The 17103-nt window shown below is 35.8% G+C and overlaps 1 protein-coding gene across 36 annotated transcripts in view; it reads right to left on the bottom strand.

Moving 5' to 3' along the window:
• Nucleotides 1-17103, bottom strand: part of Huwe1 (HECT, UBA and WWE domain containing E3 ubiquitin protein ligase 1) — a 122283-nt gene that overhangs the window by 37829 nt on the left and 67351 nt on the right. For 35 of the 36 annotated variants that reach the window (XM_076918660.1, XM_076918662.1, XM_076918669.1 and 32 more), the window contains 16 exons: nt 16931-17025; nt 14905-15096; nt 13639-13855; nt 13205-13327; nt 11624-11861; nt 11011-11241; nt 8547-8669; nt 8100-8195; nt 7252-7521; nt 6206-6358; nt 4842-4969; nt 4583-4664; nt 3796-3972; nt 3479-3638; nt 2547-2905; nt 730-925 (listed from right to left, as the gene is read on the bottom strand). In XM_076918660.1, the coding sequence (XP_076774775.1) occupies nt 730-925; nt 2547-2905; nt 3479-3638; nt 3796-3972; nt 4583-4664; nt 4842-4969; nt 6206-6358; nt 7252-7521; nt 8100-8195; nt 8547-8669; nt 11011-11241; nt 11624-11861; nt 13205-13327; nt 13639-13855; nt 14905-15096; nt 16931-17025 (2840 nt within the window). The remainder of the gene's footprint in view (nt 1-729; nt 926-2546; nt 2906-3478; nt 3639-3795; nt 3973-4582; nt 4665-4841; nt 4970-6205; nt 6359-7251; nt 7522-8099; nt 8196-8546; nt 8670-11010; nt 11242-11623; nt 11862-13204; nt 13328-13638; nt 13856-14904; nt 15097-16930; nt 17026-17103) is intronic. The other variant, XM_076918675.1, reaches the window with a different exon arrangement.

Genomic DNA, 17103 nt, shown 5'->3' with positions numbered 1-17103 from the left:
AGAACACTGGTACCTAAACATCATTATCAACAAGAGTATCCAGAACAAGGATTGTGTAATTTGTAAAAGCAGGAAAAATAATCATTTTAAAAATAAATTCAGGTCTTTTGAAAATCTGCCTTTTATAAACTATATGGAAATTTTTGTTTTGAAACCTAGTCTTTAAAAATATTTCAATAAACTCAAAAACTTTTAAATGCCTGTATGAACTTCTGAGTAACTTCATAGCTCCCAAATCTCCTAGAAATGGATCCAGAACCCAATCCAAGTGGTAGTGACCATTCTTACTAGTCACTTCTTCTGCTGAGATACTTCTATTTTTCCTTATAATTTGTGTTACTAGGGGTTTAGGCTAGCTGTTCTGGAAAATATTTCCACAATTTGATACTAATATAATTACTTCCTCAATGAAATAAAGGCATTGGCCTTTTGGTAATACAGGTAGCACTGTAAACTTCTCACTGGATCACATCACCCAAACAAGTAATTGTTTTTCAATAATCACACTATATAGAAACCATCAACCTTAGTTAACTTCTATTGCCACATCAAGATGAACTCTTTGTAGGCAAAGACTAGAGTGAATGAGTCCTTGGTAGCTGTGGCAAGGCCTAGAGAAATTACTAAGAATTACCTACAGAATTTACTGAGCCAAATGCTCAACCAATCAATGTCTCATTATCTGCCTAAAGAGAATTTTCTGAAAGAACAGTAACAAATGAAACTGACCAGTCCCTGAGCCTCGAGGGGCTGGAAGGGCAATGCGAATACAGCAATTGGCTACTTCTGTGAATATATCTGGATTGCGGCAGGCAGCTGGTCCAAGGACTCGAAGGATGTAGTTGATCTCCCGAGAGCCAAGGCTGCCTGATACAACACCAGATGTTGTACTTCCAGCTCCACTTGTAGCTGCTGAGCGAACAACCTAGTAAAAAGCATTGCCAATTTAAGTGTCTTAAAAATACAATTGAGAGAAAGATATACTTGGTCTTCAAGCCCCTTTACAATTAAAATAATGTGTCTTATACACAAGTTATAAAATTTTTCAAAACTAAATTCTTACATGATTTATTGAGGTATATCTGATCACAGATGCCATATAGCTTCCACATTTAACTGCCAGCTCTAGACGTCCCAAATCTTGTAAATTTAAGTTCAAACTACTTAACAAAATAGAACAATTTCTTTGTGCTTCAGTCAATCACTTTGAGATGACAACTAAAGGAGCTATCAAACTTTATGTATAGTATCCTGTGTGATTAAAAACTTTCAGAAAAATATCTTTTCATGTTTAATACATTTTAACAAACTAGTCATGATGTCTAGTATAGCATATTATAACTCAAGATCTGGTTTATCTAGCCAGTTATAATTCTTAATTTAAAATACAGAAGTTTTGTTTATATGTAAATCCATAATTTATAATTTACACAGCTGTCTACTTCTTGATAATATACTTGTATTTTCTTGATATTATAAACAATGTTAAATACTTTTTATGCATTTTTGAAAAACTGTTGTTTATCATGAGGCAAATCTTTAGCCGTAGATTTTGTAGGTGAGGGACTGGAAAGACTGACTGGTCAACAATTAAGGGAATGTACACTTGCATAGACACTAAATTCAGTTCCCAGAACTCAAGATGAGCAGGTTAAAACAGGCTTTAACTCCAGCTCGAGAGGATCTGATCTATTCCACTGAGGGCACTGTATTCTTGTGCACATACCTACAAATTTTCAGAAAGTAAGTTTTTACAAAATAATTTCTAGACAAAAAGGTTCTTTTACTCTACAATATGAAACTGCCCTACAATGATGTAGCCTTATCAATCATGTATTTTACCACTTATCTTTTTTGTTCCCTGTTGTCTGCTTCAATTTAATACATAAGTCTCAGATTCCCTTCGTCCAATCATATTCTGTACATAATCTTAGCATTTTAAACATTGGGGTTTTTTTTAAAGCCCAAATTCTGTCTGTATGTAACTATTCCCCATTGACCTCAAATATGCTGCCTTAAATGGCTTTAAGTCTCCTGATTTTGGACACATGAGGCAAAACCATCTCAAATAAATAATTTAATATACACACATATGGACTAGTACAATTTTTCTGGCAATGAAAAACATATAACTTTTGACCCATTCTGATTGCAAGGAATCCCTAAGGGTAACCAGAACAAAGCCAGGAACAAAAACAGGTACTGCAATACTATATCTCTGTGTGAAACAAACAATATTCCAAGATAGAGAAGAGGGAGGTGAAGTGTGCTAACATTTATATGATTACTGAAAAAGATTTAGTAGGAAGACAGAATTCTGCAAAAGTATAAAGGACATAAAAGATGTATTAAGATATTTCTTAATTATGTTTCCTTAATGCAATTATAATTATTTTTTCATTTCTTCCACTGATATATTCATTTAGTTCTAAAACATAAGTACCTATTTTCTGATTTTTACAATGGTTATTTCTTAAAGGCCCATCAGACCAGGAACATTAAAAAAAAGATACAAAAATAGGCATTGAGACTTCAAAAATACTGACCTTTTCCATAGTATGACGAAGAGTGCAAGGATCCTCAATGATGTGTCGTAAGAGAAGGGTGACTAAAGGGGTAAACCCATTGAAACCTGAGCTCTGGGTCAAATTCAAGATCATTCGTGTACTCTTCAGCTCTGCAAACATCATGGCGTATTTGTGGTCACGGGTGAGCCTCAAACAAAGGCGAAGGGTGGCATGCAAAGTGTCTGGGTCCACAGGGACTCCCAGCATGCTCACACAGGCTCGGATTAGAACAGTCACCATATCTTCTGTCAGGCCCTGGATTAGGATCTCCCCAATTTTTGTTTCTTCCAGGCTTGCCTCTTTTTCAGTGTTTGTATTCTCTAGGGCCAAGGGGATATCTACAAATTGGAAAAAAAATACAGACTTTATATAGTTTGACATTTCATCCCATAACCCTTTCCAAAATAATCAGCCATTGCTTGGGCTGAAAAACACATCTAAGACCAGATGTAAAGGTGAGCATAGGAGAACATCTATCTCTTTTTGTTCCAGGTGTTAAGTCATGTAGAAATATTACCTTTAAATAAAACATTTTAATATATTCACAATGAGGAGGCTAGAAATATGGCTCTGTGAATAAGATCATGTACAAATGACTATGGCAGATGACCAAGTTCAATTCCCAGCTCTAATGTGGGGCAGCTCACAACTGTTCCAGCTTACAGGGGACTTGATACAATCTTCTGGCCTCCAAAGGCACTGAATGCAGTTAAACAAATCCATTCTCTCACACAGTTAAAAAAAGGATTAAAAATTAATACACAGTACAAAAAGTGCACATCTGTAAGCCCATCTACTTGGGGTGACTGAGGTAGGAGGTTTTTGAATTTGAGACTAGCTTGGGCTATATATAGCAACAACAACCACTTGAAGGAAAAAAAAAAAAAAAGATCCAAAATATAAGGCCATACCATTGCCTTTATTTTCTTTACGTTTGATATCGGTCTCCTTGCTTTCTTCCAGGGTCTTCTCTAATTCCTGTCCATTGCTGCCTTTTGAGTTCTTACTCAGTCTTGGCACCCTGAGGAGAGTTAGCATCACAGGGCGTCGGTTTCCTGTTTCTTCATTAACCTAGGAATTCAGACAAAACAAGACTGAATTTAGAAGTAGACATTCTACTCCTTAACCTGACAGGAAAAAAAAAAAAAATAGAAAAACAGAACTTTTAGAAAAAATAAAATGCATACCCTCTTTTAAACAAAGTTTATATTATAAGTTGAGCATGTACCTGTACCATTGTAGTGAACTGGACAGTGTATCTTCGTCGGCCCGCAGTGAATCTTACACTTGTTTCTCCAGATTTCCAGGCAGAATCAATGGTGCTGTTGTTGCTAGCACTGTAACTACACCAACGCCCAGAGCGGTCATCAAACCAGCGCCAGTTGTTGCTGTTTGACTGTAGGTACTAAATAAAATGCAAATGCATAAAGTATCTTCATATTTCCTGCAATTTTTATGGTCAAAATAATCCGAAACCACGAGTAGACAACTGCTTAATACTAATGCAGGAAAAAAAAAAAGTGTACTGGGCATTTAATTTACTTCTAAGAGGCTTTTCTTATCAATGTTTTTATTTTTTGGTAATTTTCCAGTCCACCCCTGACAATTTGCTATCTTGATACCATATTCTTTCTTTTGTTTTAAGCTGTCCTTGACAAAAGAAATATGATCATGAAAGATATAAGGAACAAATTATGTTGCTAAGAACGTACTGAGATTTTATGGAGTACTACAATTTTTGCTTTTGGAAAATATTAGCCAACAAGCATACTGATTCCCTGAGTAAGATCTTGAGGCCTTTACCAAGTAGTTCCAATAATAATAGTGGCGATGCTGCTGCTGCTAATAATTTGAACTCTTTATTTAAACTAACAAAATTCCCTCAAGAGCTGTATTTTTTTTTGGGGGGGGGATGATTTTACAGTTTTCCCTTCTCATCTTTACTTTCTTCTGGCCTACTCTTGCCTCAAGAAATGAAATGGCAGTGTAAAACACAGACATAGTGCTTAACATACCTTAGTCATCTGGGCTCTTCTCTTAGATGAGATGGCTGTCTTTTCATAAAAATCAATGAGGAGCAACACTGGGGTGATCCACCTAAATAGAAATTGTTTATTTAGTGTAAGCCAGAAAACTACACAAATTGGGAAAATGTCAGGCATTTTACAGCTGTCTAACAATAAAAACTACAGAAAAGTGATTAAGGTCCTAAACTCAAGGGCCAAGTCTAAGAGAAACAGAAGTGAAACCAGGATAGATAAAAGAGCTACTCACTTTGGGGTCTGGACTTCCTTTTGCTCTTTGGCAGCCTGTAAGCAGGGTTGAACCACTTCTAAGAGCTTGATTAGGACATTAAGAATGCCACTTGATTCAACCACCCAGGCACAAGGTAGCTTCAACTCCTGATTTAAAAAGACATAAATAAAGGTTAACATTTACACAACTTATTGAATGCAAATTCTCTTTCTTATTACCTATGAGCTGTGAGCTATGTGACCTCAGATAACTTCAATTTTCTACATTTTAGTTTCCTCATGATTTAAGAGAAGTTGTATCTATACTTCCTGGGTCGTTGTAATGATTAAACATAGCATCAGGCATAATAATGTGTTTAATGTGGAAATGGCTTCTTAATAGTCACCTAAGGCTACACACTTTTTTTGTTTGTTTTTTTTCAAGCCAGGGTTTCAAGCCTGGCTGTCCTAGATAGAATTAGCACTGTAGACAGGGCTGGCCTCAAACTCAAAAGATCTGCTTGCCTCTGCTCCCCGAGTGCTAGGGGTAAAGGCATGTAGCACCACCCCACCACTCAGTGGCTGTGCAGTCTTAATAACATTAAAATTGAAAAGTTTTTGTTTTATAAGGAAGCATTATAATTTTCCAAAAAACTAAGATAATAAATAATGATTTTTAACAGGGGTACTAATGAAGTACTTAATGCTTTTTAACAGAAAACGATTATAAGTAATAATAGGTGGTTATTTAGAAAAAGTAAGTATACACACACACATGATATAGGGAAACAATCACAATTATTTAAATGAAAAAGACGAGAAGGGGGAAAAAAACTCTTAATTCTTTTTAAATGAGATCCTATAACTGACTTTTCTTTGTATTACAACATTACAAAGGACCATAAACATGCAGTTCTTTACTTTCTCATTAGTATCTTATTCTTAAAGCATTATAAAAATTTTAACTCTTGAGCTGAGCAGTGGTGACACACATCTTTAATCCCAGTGGTTGCAAGACAGAGGCAGGTAGATTTCTATGAGTTAATAAATAAAGGTCAGCCTGGTCTACAGGGTTAGTTCCAGGACAGCCAAGGCTATACAAAGAAATCCCCTTATATCTGAGTGGTGTTTATGGATTTTACACATGTACATACTCAAGTGCAAAGACAGAAGAAACTGACCATCATCTTTTGACTCAACACTAAAAAGCTCTTCTTGCATTATTCAGAAGTGAGATATATAAACTTTCTCAACTCAGAACCTTCTACCCACACTTCATTATACACATTTTAGTCTATTGGGAGAGTGTGATAAAATACAACAATCATACTTTGTACTTCTCTCCAATTCAATATATTGCTAAGTTCAATAAGTGAATTACACAGGGCAAAAGATCTATGTTACCTCAAAAAGTAGTGTTAAAAGCAAGATTCTAGTAGCCAAATTGGAGGCCTGTGGCAGGGTAGCCATCTGACTGATCCACTCTGAAACTGTTTTTGTGTCACTTGTTGTTAGAGGAAGGGCAGCTTTGATCAATACATCAGCAGCTTCCCATACCTAAAAAGGCAGAAAAACAGACAAGTCATGCACACAGAGCAACCCAGAGTCCGTGTAAATATTAAAAAACTTATTTCCTCCAACCTCAACATATTTGCAGAAAAATAGAAATAATAACCTATGTATGGTACAGATTTAATGTTTCTTAAATTATATTACAGAAAGCCTGAATTCTAAAGCAAAGCAAATGAATATAAAAAAACTTTTCCTGGTATACACAGTCAACTTCCAAAGGGTTCTGCCAATCTTTATTACAACTACAGTTTTAATTTTCAAAATGTTAAATTTCTTAAAATGAATATAGGGATATCACTGCTCTTTTCTATTAATATTTTACCTTCCTTAAGCATACAGTAAAAGATTGTATATATAGTTTTCCTTACAATTTATCTTTTTATTAATTAAGAACATATGCTTTGACCAGCTTCCCAGAAGAAACAAAGACACGTGACTTGAAAAAGACAGTTGCTAGCCTAGTATGTTAGTGTGTTCCAGGTTCCCCAGTTTTTGTGAGCTGTCATCGATGCCATGGTAACCTTGAGTGATATAACTGTCATTCAGCTCTTTCTGCTTCTATGAGTAACCCCTCACACATATTCCTATAATACACCCAACACACTGGTTCATTTAAAAACAAACAAAATCCCCGTGTTTTCATTGTCTTCAAACAGGTTTCCTCTTTTAAATGTTATACAATGAAATGATTTTATAAAACAAAATCTTAATGAGTTAAATATATACAATGATACAAATTTGTAAAGAAATACAAATAAATACAAGGATATTTCTGGATGTGGAAATTAGGTACTTGCTTTTCAGAAATAATGTTTTGACAGATGACAAAAAAAAAAACAACTTTAAATACTCTCAAGTCCAGTACTTTGAGAACTTACCTGGTTGACAACCTGCTTTAGAATCATATCACGATAGTCAGCTCCATTACGTTTGATAGCTGTCATGATCAGATCACAGACACGGTACACTGTGTCAGGCAACTCATCAAGAAGATGGAAGCAGCCTGGTAACATTGTATCTGTGAAAGTGTGGAGCTCATCTTGTTCCAGTGGGTCAGCATCTTGAAATTTCTCTAGACACTTAGCTTCTTCCTCTTCTTGTTTTTCTCTAGCTTTACGTTCTTCTTCCTCCTTCCGACAAGCAACTTCCTGGAGGTAGAAAAGGAAGTGGAATAATACATGCTAGAGGTAAAGGATAAAAAATTAAGTACCTGATCCAGTGTTTGAATATCACCTACATTCTCAAAAAGTTGAATATTTCAAAAGAGCACGGCAATGAATGAAACAATAGCTAAAGAGGTCAATGCAAGATAGGAAAACCAGACTAAGAGTACCCCAGAAGCACTGTTAGTTGAAATTTATAACATCCTATGTACTATTCTCCAGAAAACTCATTTTCAGACCCTATCCGATATTTCCTTCCAGTTTAGAAATTTAAAGTAACATTACCTGGGAATACATAGCTAAGTTTGGACTACTGGTTACTACTAGTTCCATTTTAGGTTTTATTGACAATGAAAACTAAAGCTTCATTTGAATAATCTACAGCTTCATTCTGGTTGATAAAAGGTAGCTTAAGGGTAGACCAAAAGGTTGAGAAGAACAAGTATTCACTCCCCTACTTTTCCTACCATTGTACTGTGAGCACAGAATACATATGTAGTATTCATAGAAATACACAGATAATACACAGGACAAGATAGTTTTGAATGCTAGACTTCAGTTACCTCAGGTGACTCTGCCCTTTGATCCATTGGAATATCCTGTCCCAGAGACATAGCAATTGCTCTCATCATCTGGTCCTCTTCTGACATGCTAAGATCCTACAGAGTAACAAAAGAGAATCCAATAAATATACAAATCTCTAAACAAGGAAACCTTAATAAGCTAACCCAACTCTTAAGGAAAGGGAATGAGCCTGGAATGTTGCTCTCTAATTAAACTAAAGTAAGGTTTCTGTGGGTACCACTACTACAAGGACAATAGGGAAAATTACAATGAAAACTAAATATAGAAAAGGTTCTGCGAACAAAGCATAAAAAAATGCAGCATGGCCAGGGAATAGAAGTTTTTAGCAGTATGTTAGAACATAGGCACAGGACATGGGTGAAAAGGGCTCAGCAGACAAAGTTAATACAGTAAAATGTTAAGATTTTTTTTTTCTGTCAACTCACTCGAACAACTCCTCCTATGATCGGAGGAGGGTGGGTTAAAAGGTACTCTGTTGCTTGTTCCATTGTACTGGTATTCAACAGTGCCTCCATGGCATGTTCTCTTGTGAAACCCATGTCCATGAGCTATATTAAAAAAAAAAAAAAAAAACAAAGAGCCCAGAACCACATTAACAGAGAAATAAAAAAATACAGAAAATCAAGTAACAACTTAGTTTATGTGAACTAACAGTACTTAGAAGTCAGGGCAGTAATTTATCATCAGTGTTCCCTTCCCTTTGGTAGCTATATATCCAAGCATTAAAGTTGTTTATTGATATAAAGAACCAATATACTTCCCATCTTCATCGTCTCAAGATGGAGGCCAGGGTAGATGGTTACTATAATTAAAAGACTTAAGATACACAGAAGCATAAATTGGCATCTATTTTCTGAATTAGAAACTTCTAACAACAGAAAATCTATCTACAAAACTGATCAAAGACTTCAATTATGAGGAACGGATTGTGAGATATACCTAAGAGTTTGCATATAACAAACCTACACCGTAGCATCAAACTACAAGAAAATTAATAGAAAAGTTTCCTGAATGAGAATACAATTATGTATTAGTGCAAAAAACTCAAACTTATTAAACATGAACTTATTTTTATAATAAAAATAGCAATTCATATATATAGAAGACAAGATTTGAATAAAAGAAACTTCATTCTTAAAAATTTGAGGTAGGCCGGGCAGTGGTGGTCCATGCCTTTAATGCCAGCACTTGGGAGGCAGAGGCAGGCGGATTTCTGAGTTCGAGGCCAGCCTGGTCTACAGAGTGAGTTCCGGGACAGCAGGGCTATACAGAAAAACCTTGTCTTGAAAAACAAAAACAAACAAAAACCAAAAAACGTTGAGGAAGACAAATGCTAAGTACCGAACATGAGTGGAAAATGCTGCTACCAGAAGACATAGATTATTAAACAAAAATCTTAGTGCCAGGCATGGAATACGTTATTAAGATTATTATTCAAGGAGTTTAAACAACATAGGATATTACCTTTGGTTTTGGTTGCCAATGATTAGCTAGGCTATTAAGACCCCATTGCTGAAGATAAAACACACTTTGGTTACAGAACACAGAAAAATTATAATGGAGCTAGAGTATGTCTTGTTGTTGGCTAGCTTTCACAGTGCCAGAAACTGCTATGCAGGTCACTTGGGGAGAAAAGTAATTAACAGACTTACCTGGCTGAGAATCCAGGCATGCTACAATACAAACCCCATACAATGGTGGCATGATTATTATGGAGGTAACTAACTATTTCCCTATTGGATTTGAGGACTGGTCCACAGGAGAGAATTCATGCCTGGTATTGTATATCTGGTCAAAAGCCCATGGCTGAGAAAGTCATTTTGTTAAGCTGCCCTTTAAATATTTATACCTAGAGATTAGTGTTGCATTATCAGAAGTTTCTTTTTGCTGTAGGCAATAGTTAATGCAGAGACTTTTACTCAAGTATTGAGAATAAGTAACTTCAAGTGTTTGGCCCATATGAAACCCACCCTCCAAAGGCTTAGGGAGTATGGCAGAAGAGGGGTCAGAAGGATCTTAAGATAGAAGATGAGATGGAATGCTTCTCAAATGCTGCTTTCTGGACATGCATGGGCCTTGCACTCACAATAGTTGTAATTACCTGAACAGGATAAAGCCAATGAACATTCAACTAAGGATGGTGAGGGGTTCACAAAGCCCCACCTCTATCTGAGGAGCTGCTGGGGAAGAGAGAGTAATTCAGGGTCTGGCAACTGTTAAACTTTCTATGTTCCAGTGGATGGCCATATACCTACATACATACAGTCAGCATTAACTGGACTCAGTGGGTTATTAATAAAATAAAAAAATAGAACGCGAAGGTAGGAGGCAAATAGGTTGGGGACACCTGGGAAGGAGGCTGAAGGGGTGGCTATGATTAAAATACATGTATAAAATTCTCAAGAGTAAAAAAATGAGAAACACAATGTTTAAATGTTCTTTGAAACTTCTCTCTGCTTTTGGTCTTTAATTTTCAAAATGTAATTATTTTAAGGTCATACAGGTTTAGCAAATATTTTCAAAAATCTTTTACTCAAGAATATATTTAACTATAATAGTTTGCCTTATTGTTTACCCAGAAAGTAGTTGACAGTACTACCAAAAAAATTCTTTGCAGGTTCCTGAAAACAATGTAAATAATAACACGAATATGTTTCTTGCACATAGTACTGGAACCACACCCTTTACCTTTCCTCAATAGGAAAAAAATGCTTTGAGAAAATAAGAACCAAGGAATTAGTGGTAGGAAGGCTTAGAAAATTTACAAGATAAGTGGGAAATAACTCCCAGAGTTTGAAGTCAGTCTTGCCTACAGTGAGACAAGGTTAAAAAACAAAATTTGTGAGCATTAGATTCTGAAAAGGCTTGGAATCTGAGCTAGCACTCTACCTGTTGTAGCTGTTGCTGGTTGACTTGAGGTTCTCTGCGCGAGCCACCTTCTTCTTGGCCTGCTTCTTCTTCTCCTCGAGATCCTTCCTTCTCTTTGCTCAGTCTTTCTCGAATCACAGGTTCCCCTCGGAGAATGTGGCATAGAATGGCCAACATAGACTCAGCCATTCGTCCCCCATATACTTTAAGGGGTTTCCGGTTCCACAGGTTCTTGATACAAGTAAAGGCTGCCTGTAAGTCATTTGAAAAGTGTATGATGAATTTCTCCATCAATTCAAATCCTCAGAAGGAAAATAAAAACTCATAGACATGCCCCTTCCACAATGAGTCAGTTACAACAACATAAACAACAACAAGAATAAGTTATATACTGGCACTGAGATGGTGGGTATGGTGGGATAGGAGCATCTAACTCATCAAGAAGAACCAATCAGAAGCATATACTTCACATTTATAGCACAAAAAACTAAGGCTTTATTCCCTTTTATAAAGAAACCTTATCTGGAAACCAAATCCATGTTTTTCAAAAATCCCATTTTAATATGGACAAAGCATAGTGACAACTAGTTAGCATGAGTTTTTCCCCTTTGGTTTTAAAAAGTAGAATACTCACTTTTTGAGTTACAACAAGGAAGCGAAGGGCACTAAATTGTGGAAAGTTCTGGACCCCTCCTGGCAATTTGGCAGGCAACGAATGTGGAGATTCAAGCACTGTGGTGGGATTTACCATCTTTTCTACAAGCATAAGCCAGGCATCTAGGAATTCTCCCGTGCCATCAGGTAAGTCTGAATGTTCCAATCCCTCAGAAACAGGAACTTTTCCTCCCATGGATAGAGCCCAGTTGAAAGTTCTAAATTCAAATAAGACAAAGGATGTGAATAGAGTATTAACTAGCATTTTACATCGAAAGATAACCACTATACTGGTACCCGAATTTTTGTTGACTTTGTACACATTTTTGTTTTTCTAGATTATAATTGTATAACTTCTTTCTTCCCCGCCCCCTCATTCCAATAACGCCCATGTATTACTCCTTGCTCTTTTAAATTCATGGCCTCTTTTTTCATTGCTACATGAACACACACACACACACACACACACACACACACACACACACAAAATCTGTATAATGTTACTTGTATGTATATTTTCAGGGCTGATCATTTATGCTCTTCCCTAATTCCTTAATTGCCGGCAAAGATCTCTGTGTAGGTTTGAGTCCTTGTGGCCTTCTCCCCGCACTTTGGAGTATCTATTGTTGTTTTCTCTGTTCAGTTCAGGTATAGGCTGACACACTGATGAGACTTTATGGGTACAGCTTCTGATGTTACTAGAAAAAAATACCAAAGTCCCCAATCCTCTGGCTCTTACAATTTTTCTACCTTAAGTTCCACAATCTTCCCTGAGCTTTAGGTACAGAGTTATTTTGTAGATGTATCCAATAGGACCAGGCTCCACAACGCTGCATTTTGAGTGGTTGTAATTTTCTATAATGGTCTTACTTATTGTAGAAGAAACCTTCCTTGATGAAGGATGAGGACTTTATGTATTGAATGAGGCTCAGGAGAAGCTATTACTTTTAACGTGCCATTTACAGATGTTTTAAAGACTTAATTAAAACATCCACTCAAACTGGTTAAGTTTATCTTAAAATGTCTTGGCCAAGCAAAGTAATATAGACAAACAAAAACCAAATTTACTGTACTCAAAGAAACAAATAAAATCAAATTTATTTTTTAAATTTGTAGTAGAAATGGAAAGCCAAATATTAAAAAAAAGGCGAAGATTCTTTATACACTCATTCATTCATGCACAGACTTATTTTTTTTTAACTTTTATGAGTGTTTGCTAATGTGTGTGCTTACTGCCAAGGAAGAGGGCATCAAATGCCAGAGAACGAGAGCTACAGGTTGCAATATGCCAAATAGGTGTTGGGAATAGAACTTGGGTCCCCTGAAAAAACTGTAGGTCCTCTTCTGTGCTCAATCACCTCTCTAGCCAAAAAGCAAACTCTTACTTCAGAGCAAAATACATGGCTTGTTTATAAAACACAAAATGATATAAGTAACAGCTCTCTCTATATATATCCTACCATCACAAGATAAAAATGACTTAGAAAGCTGTGAGCAGGTAAGCCACATAGAAAAGATTAAAGTACAAGAAATGATTCTTTGTGAAGCAAATGATCCTTACTCAAAAAGAGCATTGTGACCACCAGAGCAGAGAAATTTCTGCAGCATAAGGTGGTAAGGATACTTTCTCTCATCAAAGAGCATTGGAGATGTGAATCCAACTGAACAGATGAAGAATGTCAGCCTAAAAAAGAAAAAACAAACATTTCTAAGATGCATATAAAGTCAAAAGGAAAAGTTAACAAAGTATTTAGGTGACAGGTTAGGTACTTGGTTGATACTTGCCACCCAATTTAAAAGGTTACTTAAATGCAGCTTAACAATAAACCCTTTAGAAATGTCCGTGTTCTATACTAAGGACTATATAACACTTCATATGGAACATATATAAAGAGAAAGCAAGAGACTTCCAACTTTTTCCTCATTAGAATAGTAACAAACATACATCACTTTTATTGCCACTTCCTACAATTTTTACCTAAAATAGGAACTCACCTGAAGCGGGGTGTGGGTGTATATGGTGGGGGCTGCCATGATAAGCCTTTTGTGAGTAGCTTAGTGAGGGCTGAAGCTGTTGATCGAGCAGCTGGTGTTGGTGCAGTGGTGGTGCTGGCAGCATGATGGCTTCTCCTTTGGCGGACAGGAGAACCCACACAAAGCTTAACAAGGAGTCCAAAGAGCTCAGCAAGTGCTCGGCCTAACCTGGAAGAAGCTGAAAGCCAGAAGGTAGTATAATTCTATAAGCTATTCATATGATTTTACAATATCAGACCCATGTTCCTCATATTTTAAAAATAATTTTATTAGCATTATTTATATAGTATGTCTGTAGGTCAGAGGACACCATTGAAGTCTGTTCTCTCCTTGTACCTTTACATGGGCTCTGGGATTATAAGAAATATGTTGTCACACTTTACTTTCCATCTTAATGTTGGAGTCCTGAACTGGGGACTTTCATTTACACAATAGTCACTTTAGTAATCTCACTAGCCCTTTTCTCTTTATATGTAAATTTACACACACAAATAAAACACAGGTTATAAATAAAAAAATAAATGTAATATATATTATATATAAATATAATAGAACCTGTATGTTCTATTCATGCTTATCTTAAAGATCACACTCAAAACTTAAGTGATATGAGGCACCTACACAGAAAGAAAAGCTATTTACCTTTCTATTCTACATAAATTCACATTGCATAATTTTAATTATGGAATAGGCTACTGCCTGGCTGGAAGTTCTGGCAGACTCAGAATCTAAAAACTAATGAATTTAACAAAAATGTAACAAAGCATTGTTTCTCAGTATTATTTACACATGAACAGATAGCGAAGCACCTCAAAGATTTATCAAAGGTAAGAAAACAAGATGCCCAATCAGCAAAGAAACAGACCAAAAAACATGGTTCCGATCTACCACAGAAATGCAAGAATATTCTAAGGCCACATCATTCAATGAACTATAACAAGTGAGAAACACAAATATCATCTACCTTTACTTCAACTTACAGGTAATTAGTAATATCCATAATCAAAACAAAAGAAAAAGATAAAGAAGAAAATTTCTCCTTTTGTATCTTTAGTAACTAGTACAGCACATGTGACACAATAAGAGTCAACAAAGTACATGTGAGCGTCACGACATTCCTACAACATTGTCTTATTTCAAATAATACAGTTTTTCCAATTTAACTTGTTTGAGCTATTAGAGCTCTGAAGCTCAAAGAGGGAGTTTTAAAAATGGAGAGTCACTGACCTGACAGCAACGGCTTGATTTGTTTAATTCTTGCAGCCATGGCAGGTGTGATTTTAGATTTGCCCTTAGAATCTGAAGAAGAAGGTTCATCTGTCTCCATGGGTGCCAATGTGTCACCATCTAGTTCAATTCCTTCTAATAAACCCTGGGCAGAAGCGTCCATACTTCCAGCAGTTCCATCCTGTTCTCCATCTGTAGAAGTAAAAAAGAAGGTAATAAGATCATGCAGAGCTAGCACTTACCTAGGTTTTGAAGGGTCTCAAAAAATAGTTACCTGTGGTGCTTGTTACTATTTCAATTAGTTCCTAAGTTTTGAAGATCAAACCAAATCAACTGTCTACACCAAAAGCACAACATCAACAAACAAACAAACAAAAAAAAAAACAACAAAAAAGACACTAATGTTTGAAGCAGGTAAATATTAGCTGGCATCTCCAAATGAAAGAGCATATGAAGTGTCTTAGCACACGGTATCATATTTGAAGCTATCACTGAAGATGTCTTGCTAGAATCTTATAGTTTGTTCAAACTAAAATTGGACATTATAGAATACTGCTGGACAATTTCATTTCCTAGCATTTAATTATTCTAAATACAAATAGGATTTGTGTATGAGGTTCTAAATTGTTTTATTATTTTTATGTATATGGGTGTTTTGCATGCATATGTGTCTGTGAACTTATAACCCATGCAAAAGAGGGTGTTGGGGCTTTAGTTACTAATGATTTTGAGTACCATATAGGTAGTGGGGAAAAAATTGGGTCCCCCAAAAAAGCCTATGCTCTTAACCACTGAGTCATCATCTTTCTAGCCCCTCATTCTACTATATCTATTTAGTATGTGCATGTGGAAAGACAGGCACACATCCCCGATGATACACAAATGGAATATAAAGAAAACTTTCTAGGAATCAGTTCTCTCACTGAACCTGGGGCTAGAGATTTATCCACCAAGCTGGAAGCCACCAAGCACTAATGATCCACTTATCTCCAACTTGAAACTGAAGTTACAGGCATCCCTACAATGGCAGGCTTATTATACGTGCGCTGAAAGCCATACTTGGATTCTCAAGATGGTGCAAAGTGTTCTTAAAGAGGCAACACTCCAGCCAAAGCCACCCCTCTGGAGATGCTCTGTGTATACTTATTCTCAGTCTTTCTCACTACTCCTAACAAACAGCTGCTATAAGTTCTTATATTTTAAGATGTATCTATTTTAATGTTAGTTGTTAAGGTTTCCCTCTCAGTAATTTCAATTCATCTTAAAAGAACATCTAAGAGATTGTTTATACATAGAATTGTCTTCAATATTTTTCAGTTTTATGTACTTTGGAGTAGAATTCAGATCTTTAGAAATCTCTAGAAAAACTTTTTATCACTTTCATGTTTGCTACACCAAGGTCAGAGAATTTTATGTGATTTCTGATTATACTATTATGGAACTCTCAATGCAATTAAGAAAAAAAGATAATTTCCAAAGCACTAATGTCTAAAAGAAATAGAATGTAAATCATGCATCTAATTTTAATGTTGAGTATCCATATTAAAAAGTAAAAATAGGTGAAAGTTTCCCATTAACAAATCATTTAACCCAAAATGATTAATATTAATTCAGAAAGTTGAGGAAAATTTCTTTTCCCAACAGGTTACAGAGAATTTATACTAAAATGGAGATGTCAGACATGAAATTAAAGTATTACCCTGCCTTTAGGTAAATTGTTAGAAACATTGGGAAATGTTTTGGAAATAATCTTGTATTTATGTAAAACTATATGCAAAGAATTTCATTTTCCAAAATAGTACATAAGAAACTAAGCAGGGAATAAACAGTCAACTCTTGGCACTTCAGAAACAAAGATGTATTTATCTTAATTTTTGTTTAACCTTCAACACTCTTAAAAAGACTCAGGAAAAATATCAGGAAGATACCTCTCAAATGTTTCACAGTAAGGATGTGACGTGTGGAAGTCACAGGGACAGAACTTAGGAGAAGTAACAGTCATTACATTTTAGTTTCTTACAGTTACCTGATTTTTTTCCGCCCTGGGTCGTACCTGCCTTCTCATCCTTTGGAACTAGTTTCTGCATGTCCGCTTGACCAAATTCACATCCAGATGGTAGGCTACAACAAGGGAAACAGTAAAACAAAAAACCAAAACAAACAGAAGTAAGTGCTATTATTACAGTTTACTTATATTCT

The sequence above is a fragment of the Arvicanthis niloticus genome, chromosome X (assembly GCF_011762505.2).
Source record: "Arvicanthis niloticus isolate mArvNil1 chromosome X, mArvNil1.pat.X, whole genome shotgun sequence".
In the NCBI taxonomy this organism is placed as follows: Eukaryota; Metazoa; Chordata; class Mammalia; order Rodentia; family Muridae; genus Arvicanthis; species Arvicanthis niloticus.
This window is presented reverse-complemented; position numbering and strand designations above follow the sequence as displayed.